The 12,282-nt window shown below is 31.1% G+C and overlaps 1 protein-coding gene across 1 annotated transcript; it reads right to left on the bottom strand.

Annotated features, from left to right (window-relative positions):
* Positions 1-562: 562 nt before the first annotated feature.
* On the bottom strand, positions 563-1,953 carry LOC143552918 (protein EMBRYO DEFECTIVE 514-like). The gene is made up of 2 exons (XM_077043027.1): positions 1,588-1,953; positions 563-904 (listed from the first exon to the last, which is right to left on the bottom strand). The coding sequence occupies exons 1-2, from the start codon at positions 1,921-1,923 to the stop codon at positions 587-589; spliced, it is 654 nt and encodes a 217-aa protein (XP_076899142.1). The 5' UTR covers positions 1,924-1,953; the 3' UTR covers positions 563-586.
* Between the last annotated feature and the right edge of the window lie 10,329 nt (positions 1,954-12,282).

Raw genomic sequence — 12,282 nt, forward strand, 5'->3', positions numbered from 1 at the left:
AACAACGATTCTTAAGGTTCGGTTCCTCGATTCTCACCATGCGATTCAACAATCAAATACCAGTAAAATCTCGCATATAAAAAAATTAGGGTATAGAAAAGGTGGAGTACATGCAAATAAGACCCTCGTTAATAGATAACACATATATAGAAAGCATACAAGCATAGTACCAAAGATATATTCGGTGTTTGGGAGCAGGAGAGGTTTCCGAACTACATTTTTAGAAAGCTAACTTGATTAACTAACACAAGGTTCTCGCATGTAACCTAGAAGTAGGATAACTCACGTATTTTTGTTTTGTTTTTAATGTGTTTTAAATATGCTAACTTGACGAACTCAGTTTTGGGTTTTGTTTTGGTCCCGTAATGAAGAATTTACTTTACAAGCGCAGTATGCAATGTAATGTGTATACACCAGATAACATGTAACAGATATATCATTAAGCTTGGTTAAAATCACTTTGGGTTTATCCAAAAAATTCTAAAATGTAACCAATAATGCAATACATATTACAATATAACTCGTTCATAACTTAAAGTTCAACATCCAAGCAAAAACACAATAAAAACAAAAACAAAAATCCTCATCAGTTCCTCTGTTTGCCTCCTCGACCACGCCCACGCCAATTTCCACGACCGCCACCTCTACCACTCCCTCTACTGCCACCCATGGCCTTGTTGACATCATGTTTCACTATCATGTTTTCAGGCAAGGGAAGAATGTGATCAACACACTTCCTGAAACTGAAATCGTCAGCAGAGTCATCCTCTCTCACAAGAAAAAAGCATCTGCTTTTATACTGCGGATGGTACCGCACTTGTAAAGCTTTGATGCCTGCACCTATCTTTTTATCTGCTTCTAAATGACCCTTTTTTAGCAAGTCCAGTAACATTGCATGCTCATACTGCAGTAGATATTAAATGCAAATAATAAGTACTTTATTCACAAAAACAAAATCTCACATAATTGGAGCATTTTTTACCAACTTATAAAAACATGCTAAAAAATAAAAAGTCACATAACTTGAGCAGCTACATATTATTCGAGCGTGTTCGTTCATTTAACTTTAACTAAACACGAACAATTAAACAAACGATTCATGTTCATGTTCGTTCACTAATAAAACGAGCATGTTTGTGTCTGTGTATCGTTCGTCAACATTCTAAGCTAACAAACACAATTGAAGTCTAATACATGTTTAATTATCTTTAAAAAATTATAAAACTACATAGTTAAACGGATTAAAAGAACATTAACAAATGGACATCAACCGGCGTACATAAACAAAAGTAAAAAAAAGACATAAACAAACATACGACCGTAAATGAACAAACAAAATATGTATTCATGCTCCTTCGTTAAATTAAAACAACAAAAAACTTTGTTCATGTCCATTCGGCTGTTAAAAAAACAATCAAAAAAACAATTGAAGTCTAATAAACAAAAATAAAAAACAGAACACCAATGGAAGGCTAATACATGTTTAATTATCTATAAATAATAAATAATGTTAAACTAAACGTTCAGTACATTTACAGTCCAAACTGCTCACAAACTATACTAAAACAATAAGAGTAAAAAAATTACCTTATTAATATTGAGATTAGGAGGCCAATAATGAAGAAACTTGAAGAAGTAATCATACATCTCCACAGACGTCTCAAAGCTCTTATACCCAACCGAAACCGGACCGGTTTTCGGTTCTTCTTTCTTCTCGAGTCTCTGTTCTTCAACGGACTTCTCGTCTTCGTCAATTTTCGGTTTTTTGGCTTCGGTTAGGGTTTCTGGTTCGTCTCTTTCTCGTTTGGTGCCGTTGGCCGCTGCTGAATCGGTAGTGGAGTCCAGAGGTTCGAGATCCATTTCTTGTGATGGATCGGCTGTTGGTGTCTGTTTGACGGCGGCGGCGGGTTGTTCTTCGGCCATTGATTGATCGTCAAGGGGTTGGACAAAAACCCTAACTGTAAACCCTTGCCAAGTTTTATAGGTGGAATTACAAATTGGAACCATAAATAAATAAATAAATAATAAAACAATATTATTTTTTTATTTTTATTTTAACAAAGTTTTTTTTTTCCTTTTCCAAGTCTACTTGTGACAGTATTTTAACCACTCACAGTTTTTTAATGCTTTAGGTCTGGTTAGATAAAACTTAAAACGGGTCCTTATATGTAAGAGTTGAGGTTTGAGGTTTCATAATAGAAGCAACTAGGTTACCACTTAACAATGCTTTTTAAAAATGTGAATTATTTTAAAATATATATATGCATGTTATACATATATTAGAAGTCACTAATATAATATGTATATGAATTGTTTTTCTTTTTAACTTCTTAGCCATATAAACTACACATGCGTATAGGTTATACACAGTAAACAAATATGTCACTTTTTATGATTTAGGAGATAATTAAGCATAACATATCAATCATTCTCTAATGTTTATAAAATTTTTAAAAAAATTAGTTGTTTGCGTGTTCTGGAAGAAAAAAAATATATTTTTGTCTGAAATCCTCCATATTTATTAAACCGTAAGTATATTATTAAGTTTAGATCCTTTTTACCCACAGTTACATATTGATATTTTTTCACTTGGACTAGGAGTTTCAAGTAATTATAGAATATTGATTAAGAGCATCTATAATGGTAAGGATTGTTTTTATTCCCAAACACCTCTACATCATCACCATGTCATTGCATTTTCTTCTATTTCTCATATCTCTTACTTTTATCTCATAAAGATCAGTTTATAGAATCTTGTATTACAAACTTCTTTCCTCCATTTAGTACTCTCTCTCTCATGACTTACAAACAGGGGTGTGGTTATCATCAAGGTGGACAACTACCCCCCTGAAAATAAAATGTTTTTTAGTTTTTAAGCAAAAATCTTGATTGCCCCTCCTTCAAATTTGATTAAGAATCCCGACTGCCCAAGCAACCATGTTCCTTTCTACATTAGGGCTTGGTCGACATCATCACAATTATTTAAAATTGTCGTCAGATCGTAGAAGCAAGCGGCGAGTGGCGGAGGTTATCACCAAGGTGTGCAATTATTTCCGTCTCCCATGAAAACATTTGTGGGTCCGTCACTAATTACAGACACTTTAAAAAGTGACCATTAAAGATGCTTTAAGTGAACTGAAAGATATAAGTTAACATGCCGGACAACATTATACACTCCTTTACCTAGTAATTAGTAATGTTCTACGAAAAAATACAACTGATCCAAGAGTATCACTTTTAACTTGTCCCCAATAGCCAAGAGCAGGTTAGAATATCGAAGATTATTACTTTACTCTTGAATTCTTGATAATAGGAGCATGTAGTCGCTCACTTGTATAGTTGTATCAAACAATTTTGAGTTGGTACACGTTTACAAAGCCCACATAAAAGACCATTTATTTTTTTCAATTATTTATTTAAGTAAACAAGAAAAGAAGGCCCAAAGTAAACTAAACTAGCTCGGGTATATCCAAGCCGGTAATAATATTAAACCACTAAATGCGATCCAGCTGGACCGGATTACTACAAAGTCTCTCGAACCAACCTCCCTAAGAATCCAAACCGGTTTTCTAATCATTGTTAGGTTTCATTCGCCGTCGACTTGTCATCGTCTCCGGCCGCCGCAGCCAGAAGCCCCAACATCCTCAATGGCAAGTCTCGAACCTTAATCTTCCATTATTTAGTTAAATATTTAAAAACAATTTAATGTGAACATATATATATATATATGCTTGATCAATCTTATTGAAATTAATATGTCAGCTAGGTTTATACTTTAGTCTCTGTTTAGGGTTTTAGGGGTTTAAATTTTAAACAATAATCAGTTTAATACAGCTGATTATGTAGCCATTTTAGCTTTAAACAGTAGAAACGTCATACACGCCTTATGAGTTATTAACAGACAAAGAAAGGATTGATGTGACCACCGGCAACCCATACGAACCGTATGACCTTTTTTGCCTCTATTATACTGAACTACCAACCATGTGAGATCTTATGGCATTATGGCTCGTATGATTGGGTAAAAAACGTCATACCGCCCGTATGATGTGACAGGATAGCTGGTGTACGCTTTTGGGGATGGGTTGATTTTGAGCTAAAACCGAACTAAAAATTGAAATTGAAATTTTGGTTTTTCAGTTTTGAAAATTGTTTTGTTTTTTTCGGTTTTTGTTGTGGGTTCAGTGCAGTTTTGGTTTTGCCCTTTCGGCTTAAAATATTTGGGCCGAAAAAAATGGTTAAAAATAATATATTTTGGCCTAGATTATTTTGTTAGTTAATGATTAATTGATTGTTATACATTTGTGCTAAAATATGTAGGTTAAAGTTTATATTAAATTATTATAAATTACTTAAATTTAAAAATGAAAATCTGTAAGTTTGGTTCAGTTTTTTTCAGTTTTAATTTACTCACAAAACCGAAAGTTCAGTTTTTACCAAAACAACAAACCAAACTGTTGGTTTTTGTTTCGGGTCGTTTTCTTTCAGTCAAGTTTTTTTTTTTGGTAATTTTCGGTTTAATGCACACACATAATTGAAACTGATTATTTGATTCTGATTATTCAACATCACAATCACTTTAAAACCTCATCCAAACACCCCTTACTATTCAATGTTTTTTTTTAATCAAATGTCTTTAACTAATACTGACCCTCTGTGCAGGAATAGATGTTCTTGAGCCAAAACAACAAAATTTGTCACAATGAAAAGAGATAATATGTTGGGAAAAAACCGGATTGAAGATGTTCGTTGGTTATGTTCCCTCTCAAAATCCGAGCTCAATGTACTCGTTAGTCTGAAAAAGATGGCGACCCAGGCAAAATATTCAGTCGTGAAAAATAAACGTACCCGAAGGGTATCTATTGTTAAGAATAAATCTTTGTCAATAAAGGTTGACTTGAAGATGCTTAGAGATCTTAGTTTTGTGTTAATGCAAGTTGTTAAAGAACGGTTGGATGATAATGCGCAAATGGGTGAAGCGCGCGTTGAGAGCTCGAATTTAGCAAAATGTGAAGTTAACGAAGGGTTTCGGGATATGGGTGCGCAAGAATTGATGGGGTACATACGACCCGATAGATTGATTATTTGTGAACAAATTACACTGTTGTTACATATGTATTTCTTTTGGCTCAATGGAAACATGTCTGAATATGCAGCTGTTTGGTTTTTTACTTGATATAGAAAAAGACGGCAGATTCTACCGCCAAAGGAACATTGGGAGCTCACCGTTTTGGATGACTTCTCTTGCGTGACACTTGGTGGAGTTTTTTTCTGTCAAGGGGTGCGGTTATGTAACCCCGTGTAATATAGACTATAGAGTCTCATAAATTATTTTTGAAGTTGAGTTTACCACCGACCAGTAGGTCAAAGCTAAATTATTAAAATACAGTATCACTTTCATGGATGAAAACCTAACTTTAAAAAAAAAAAACTTATGCCTTACTGCTAATCATAAAATTGTGTCTGCTATTTCATCGCTATCGCTACATAACGTATAGGTAGCTTATCTTTATTGTCTGCCATTTGCTTTTAACAACTATGACGGCGTATAATATTGATTTCCAACTTCAATTTCTCTTTCTTCTCGACTATAGGATAAAATTCAAGTCTATCTCCAATTTTCAACTCGTATTTTTTAATAACTTCAAGGAAATTTTTTAAAACATATTCCACTTCCTTTTCTCTTTTATTCCAACAGGACCATGTTGAGCTCTTTTCCTTTTCCTTTTCCTTTTCCGTCAGTCGCCAACCAAACAATACAGTAGAAGCGTCTTTGTTTATATTGTCGACCAAGGGAAGTTCAACGTCTTCATGTTGTTCAAACAAATTTCTTCGTGACTGGTCGTCCATATGGGGGATTATATCTCTCTCCACGCTAATTGTTGGTAAAGAAATTGTTCCATTCCCGCCTGTTTCAAGATCATGGACATGGAAGATCTTGACTATCTTCCCCTTAGAATCCATATATGCTACTGTTATGTGTGATATAAATGAATATATGTGTACTGTATAGGAAGATGGTAACCTTCCACATGCGTGTTATATAAGAAGCTAGTACTTTCGCATTTATGCAATATATTTTGTATTTACTGTTGTAGATTACTATATGTTGGTAAATATGTTTTTTCATTATTGATCATTATGACCATGGTAAAATGTCGTGCATCTTAAATATATATATTTCAGTTAATAATAATGTAATTAAAGTAGCATGTTTCTAATAATTAAAGTAGCATGTTCTAATAGTATTTTAGCGTGTCAATGTAAAATAATCATTATATTTTTTGTCTTATAAACTTTATTCTATTATATAAGTAGATGAATATTATTTTTCCAACCTAAGGGCCTTTAGTTTAGCAATATCAAAGATTTGGGTAATGTTTTGTCTTTCTAAGAGGTTGTGGATCCGAGTCTCTTGATTGCCAAACTATGTGTAATTTAGAGGTAGAGTTAGAGAGTGGGCGAGTTGTACGAAACGTATTTAATATGTCACTAACCATAATAACAATTACAATTCTTGATTAGTAAAAAACAAATTAGATTTAAATAAAGGAAGCCAATAACTTTTCACATGTGTTTTTTTTATATAGGAAGCTAGTAACCTCATGCAATATATTTTGTATTTTTTGTATTTACTGTCGTAGATTACTTGTTTTTAAATGAATATTATTCTGTGTTATGGATCATTATGACTCCAGTAAAATGTCGAAAATCCTAAATATATATTTTTGTTAATAATGTAATTAAGGTTAGATGTTTCTAATATTCTAACGTGTCAATGTAAAATAAGCATTGTCATTTTTGTTTTCGTAAACCTTATTCTATTACGTATTTAATAAATGTTGTTGGCATTTTTTTTTTGTAGATAAACATTATTTATTAACCTAAGGATCTTCGGTTCTCCCCCTTAGAATATGTATATGCTTTTGTTGTGTGTGAATTACATGAATATTGGTGTACTGTATAGTAAGCTAGTAACCTTCCACATGTGTTTATTATATAGGAAGCTAATAACCTTTCGCATACATACAATATATTTTATATTCACTATTGTAGATTACCAAATGCTGAATGAAAACTATTTTTTTTTATCGTTGAACATTATGACGCTAGCTAGTAAAATGTTGATAATCCTAAATATATATTTTCATTAATATTAATAACGTAATTAAAGTTAAACGTTTCTAGTATTTTATTCTGTCAATGTAAAATAATCATTAACATTTTTTTCTTATAAACCTTATTATATTACGTACTAGGTTAGAACCCGTGTGATACACTGGCTAGTAAAAATTTATATTTAAACAAACATTTCAAGTCACAAGTTATTTTAGTATTCTTCAAATTCTTATACTTAATGAGATAATAAGATATAATTTGTGATCTTACTGGTTTCGTAGAAATAATTACTAATTTTATGCTCTTAGATAAGCCAACTTTTTCATCAATATTTTTTGTTAACATCATAGGAACCTAACTTTTAAGACTAACTTGAAAATTTTAAGTTTTTTTTCCTGGTAAGTTTTATTGTATAAACTAAAATTTTAAAGTAAAAATATACAAAAAATTAATAAAAATAATTATTAATCATTGACATCCAATTTACACAATACATTATATTATTATTATTATTGTTGTTGTTATTACAACTGCAATATAGTAATAATAAAGAATGAAATAATAAAATTCTATAATATTTATAATCTTATGTTTGAAAAGGTAGCGTAATTAAGAACTTATTTTGAAGTAAAAAATTAAACATAAAATTTAAAAGTAAAAGTAGTATATAACAATATAATCTGAAATATGATTAAAACATTCAAACAATATTTATAAAAAATAAGTTTATTGGAATTTAATAATTTAAACTATGGTCTATTGGCCGATATTAACCTCAACTTAAGAAATTTCCTAGAATAATCCCAACTTTCACTCTATTAGCCTCCACTGAGCCTTTTGTTAACAGAAACTAACTCAGTTAGTTTTAGGACAAAATATATCATTTCTACAAATTGAGTGGGACAAACGAAAAATATGAATTAACTTACAAACTCAATGACACGAACGCCACCACCACCGACACCGCGACCCTCGACACCGCCACCACCACCACCACCACAACCACCGCCGTCAACACCGTTACCACCACCACCACTGCAATCTCCGCCACCGATGGTGGGGTTGTAGGCAGTGGCGGAGGTTGCGGTGGTAGTGGCGGTGTCGACGGCGGCGGACATGATGGTGGCGGTGTCGAGGATCGCGGTGTCGGTGGCGGCAACCGCGGTAGTGTTGGCGCCCGTGTCATTGAGTTTGTAAGTTAATTTTTATTTTTCGTTTGTCCCTCTCAATTTGTAGAAATGACATATTTTATCCTAAAACTAACTGAGTTAGTTCCTGTTAACAAAAGGCTCAGTGGAGGCCAATAGAGTGAAAGTTGGGATTATTCTAGGGAATTTCTTAAGTTGGGATTAATATCGGCCAATAGGCCAAAGTTTGGATTATTAAAATCCAATAAACCTAAAAAATAATGATAATTTAGAATTTAAATTGTTTTGCTGAAATACTTTAATATATGTTATTTGCTTTCTAAAAGTTGTGTCAAATTTCCTATACATTTCTTTAGCAAGTGTTAAAAAAAATAATGATATTAATGTTTTATACTTTTAGTTTGTTATTTATTTTAAGAAACTATTAAAAACAACACCGAATATAAGGTGTTTTAAAAATCAAATTTTGAAAAAATTGACATGAATGTTGGATAAGATATTAAGGGTGGGGCTGTTTGGTAGCTTCTAAATAGTCGTTAAGAGGCTACCTCTTAATAGTTTATAACCTCTTAATGGTTAAGAGGTAACCTTAAATCTAAATGGTTAAGAGGTTACCTCTTAATGGTTAACTCTTAACCATTCAGACTTATGTCTACCTCTTAATCATTAAGAGGTTATGAACCATTAAGAGATAGCCTCTTAATGGTCATTCAGAGGCTACCAAAACGTACCCCTCATGTGTACTTGTCATACCCCTTCCCATGTACTCTCATTTCCTTTAACAATTTTTTTTTGACATATTACTGCCCTCTAATATTTTTAATCATTTTAAGTCTCCTTTAAAAATATCAAATCAAATACTATAAAGTTTATTTTTTATTTTTTTTCTCTCTTTGTGTTTAATATTGTTCTTAATAATAATAATATTATTTATTATCATTATAAAATGTATTTAAAGAATAATGATATAACGTCTGTATAAAAACGATAAAACATTTTGTATATATTTATCTTATCATATGCCTCACACCCGACAAAAAACTCTCTTTTGATAAGTTCGAATGCATTAAATTAATGTCACATGAGAAAATAACCAATTTGTTGGTCAAGTCGTATGTTGTTTAATATGTTTTATTGATGAAAAAATGTGTTTCTTTTTTAAAGTAAGCTACCTATTAAAATTATTTAAAAAAAACACACCCTAAAAGTATTAAAATATTTGTAGAAAAAAAAATGTTTTTATTCTTTTTAATTTTAAAAGACGTTTTTTACAAAAACAATTTTTTTTGTTATTTAAAAATTATGAAAAAATGTTTTATAATATAAAAAAAAGATTAAAAAAAAGGAAAAGAAAAACTCTTTAAATAATAACAAAACTTTTTTTTAATTAATAATGATAATAAAAGATGACAAAATAACAAAGAATAAACATAAAGGTTTAAATTGTATTAATATAAAACATGAGGGAGAGTGTACGTTTAGTAAAAATGAATGGGAGGAGGTACGTTTAGCAACATCTAAAATTAAATACTACCAGTTTGATCATCCCGTGTTACGGGGGTTTATTCAAGTTCTTGTTTTAATCGTTTTGCTATTCTATAATAATTAATTTTATTTTTTAACGTAGTTTTGTTTTAATTTAATACATATATTTTAGTTTGTTATTATATTTTTTACGGTTTGAGTTTTTTCAATTAATATGTGTAGGTTTTTTTAAATTTTGAATGAACAAACATAAACTGACACAAACATGTTGATTTTTATGAAAAAACATAAACACAAGTATTTGTCTTATGAAAAGCGGGCGTTGATGTAGTTGACATTGGTGGGTAGTATCGAAAGTTAATCGACGATGGAGATGATAGACCAGCAACAGAGAACATGCAAATGAGATAATTAAATTAGGGTTTAATGATGAAAGTGTTTACTAATAAATGAGATCTTATAACCCATTTGAGGGCTATTAGAGTTTGGTAAGACCCATAACCCGTGGAAATTATTCTTTGATGATTAAAGGGTTATTTCACAAATAAATTAGATGTTATAACCCGTTTAGGAGTTATCCGGGTTTGGTGAGACCCATGACCCGCAAAAGTTATTGTTTGATTATGAAAGAGTTACATAAATAAATAAGATGTTATAACCCATTTAAAGACTATTCGGATTTGGTGAGACCCATACCCACGTATTCGGGTCAAATGTATGAGAAGCTTCAATTTAAAAATTAAGCAATCTGGTGGCTCTAAAGAATGGGGGAACAACCTAAGAGTAACATGTAGAATTTTATGGTAGACAATTATATAGATAATTAGATTTACATAAATGCAGGTTAAATAAAACCAAAATAATAAAATACGCTATGAAAAAAATAAAATAAGAAAGCAAGTAAATAACATGAAAGAATAAAGGATGTAAATAAAATGATCTCACCCATTAATCAATAACAACCATATCAACAACAATAGGAGTAACTTCCTCTCAATTAATCATCATCAGAACTAAAGTTCCACCACCTCATCGTCACCCACTTGCGAATTATGCTCTTCACTTTATACAAAAAATAAATGATGAACCCTTAAAAAATTTAAAATTCCGTATTGAATAAAACTAAAAAAAAAGTACATTAATAAGAATAGATGTAGTAGCTTCAATTAAATCAAAACATTACCAACTATCATTTCATTTGAACAATCAAGCTGTTTGAGTTTGGTGTTGAAGTAACAATATACGCTTTGAAGAAGACATGCTTGGTAACTAACTGCATTTTGTTTGTTAATGATTAAAACAACCCTTAAATAATAAATACAAAAGTAATTTGAAATTCAAATTGGATAAAATTTGTTACAATAGTTCGGTCAAAATGAAAAGAAAATTTGCAAAATGCCACATGGACAAATGCATTAATATTGAGAATGACATGTGGCAATTTAGTGAGATTTGGTGAAAAACCTATTGGTTTATTAGATAGGAAGATTTAATAAATGTTAGCAGTTTTTGTAGATAAATATTATTTACAAAGGGTCTTTAGTCTATCACTCTATTGTATCAAGGACTTGGATAAAATTTTATATTTTTATGAGGTGATGGGTTTAATGTGGTTGTAAAAAATATGTAATTTAGAAGTATAGTTAGTGAGTGTGTGAATTGCTGTTCAAAAAGAAAAAAAAAAACTTATTTATATGTCATCAATCAAAATAATCATAACAATTCTTGATTAGCAATAATAAGATTGTTAAGAATCATTGTAAACGTGAAAAAACTACTATCATCCTAGCAATTTTTTTATTTATAATAATAAGATTAGAAATGTAAAAAATAAAATATATTTGTAGCTCACGAAGTTCCATATACATGTCTCATACAATATACATATACATATATGTAGACTCCTAGAAATACATGTGTTCCATGTTCTTATGGATTGAGAAGGAGATTATTTTTAGGTATACCTAGCATTCACATACTGATTATCCTTTAAGAATGGAACGAAACCTAACGTCTCTGACTAGTCGTTAATTCAAGGACATCGCTTGGCAAACCCAAGGGTATGTATTATGCAGTGAACTTTTGCTTGGCAAAGGTACCTCCGTTCAAAAAAAATATTGTTCAAGAAGAAAAATCTTAGTTTAAATATCATCGAGTTTAATATTGTTGTTGGTGGCGCTGCATATGACGATAGATTAGTGGGTTTATAGAGTGGAGAGGCATGATAAAAAGAGATGACGGCGGGTGTAATGATAGATTAGTGGGCGGTCGGAGAAGACTGCATTAAACCGTCGGAGATGACGAATACTAGCATTACGAGGGTATTTTGTTACTTCATATATTTAAAGAATTTAATATACTGTTATATATTATCATTTTTTATTTATTAGTGATGACATTTTGACCGTTTTACATTAACTTAACTAAACTCAACTAATGACGTTAGTGAGTTAGACCGAAACGATAGATTTTAGAAACCACAAGGGTAGCCAACGAAAAAAAATGTTGGATGAAAGTGACGAAAGTGCCA

Source organism: Bidens hawaiensis, unplaced genomic scaffold (assembly GCF_021521415.1).
Source record: "Bidens hawaiensis isolate Kalapana, Puna unplaced genomic scaffold, B.hawaiensis_p1.1 tig00001032_1, whole genome shotgun sequence".
Taxonomy (NCBI): Eukaryota; Viridiplantae; Streptophyta; class Magnoliopsida; order Asterales; family Asteraceae; genus Bidens; species Bidens hawaiensis.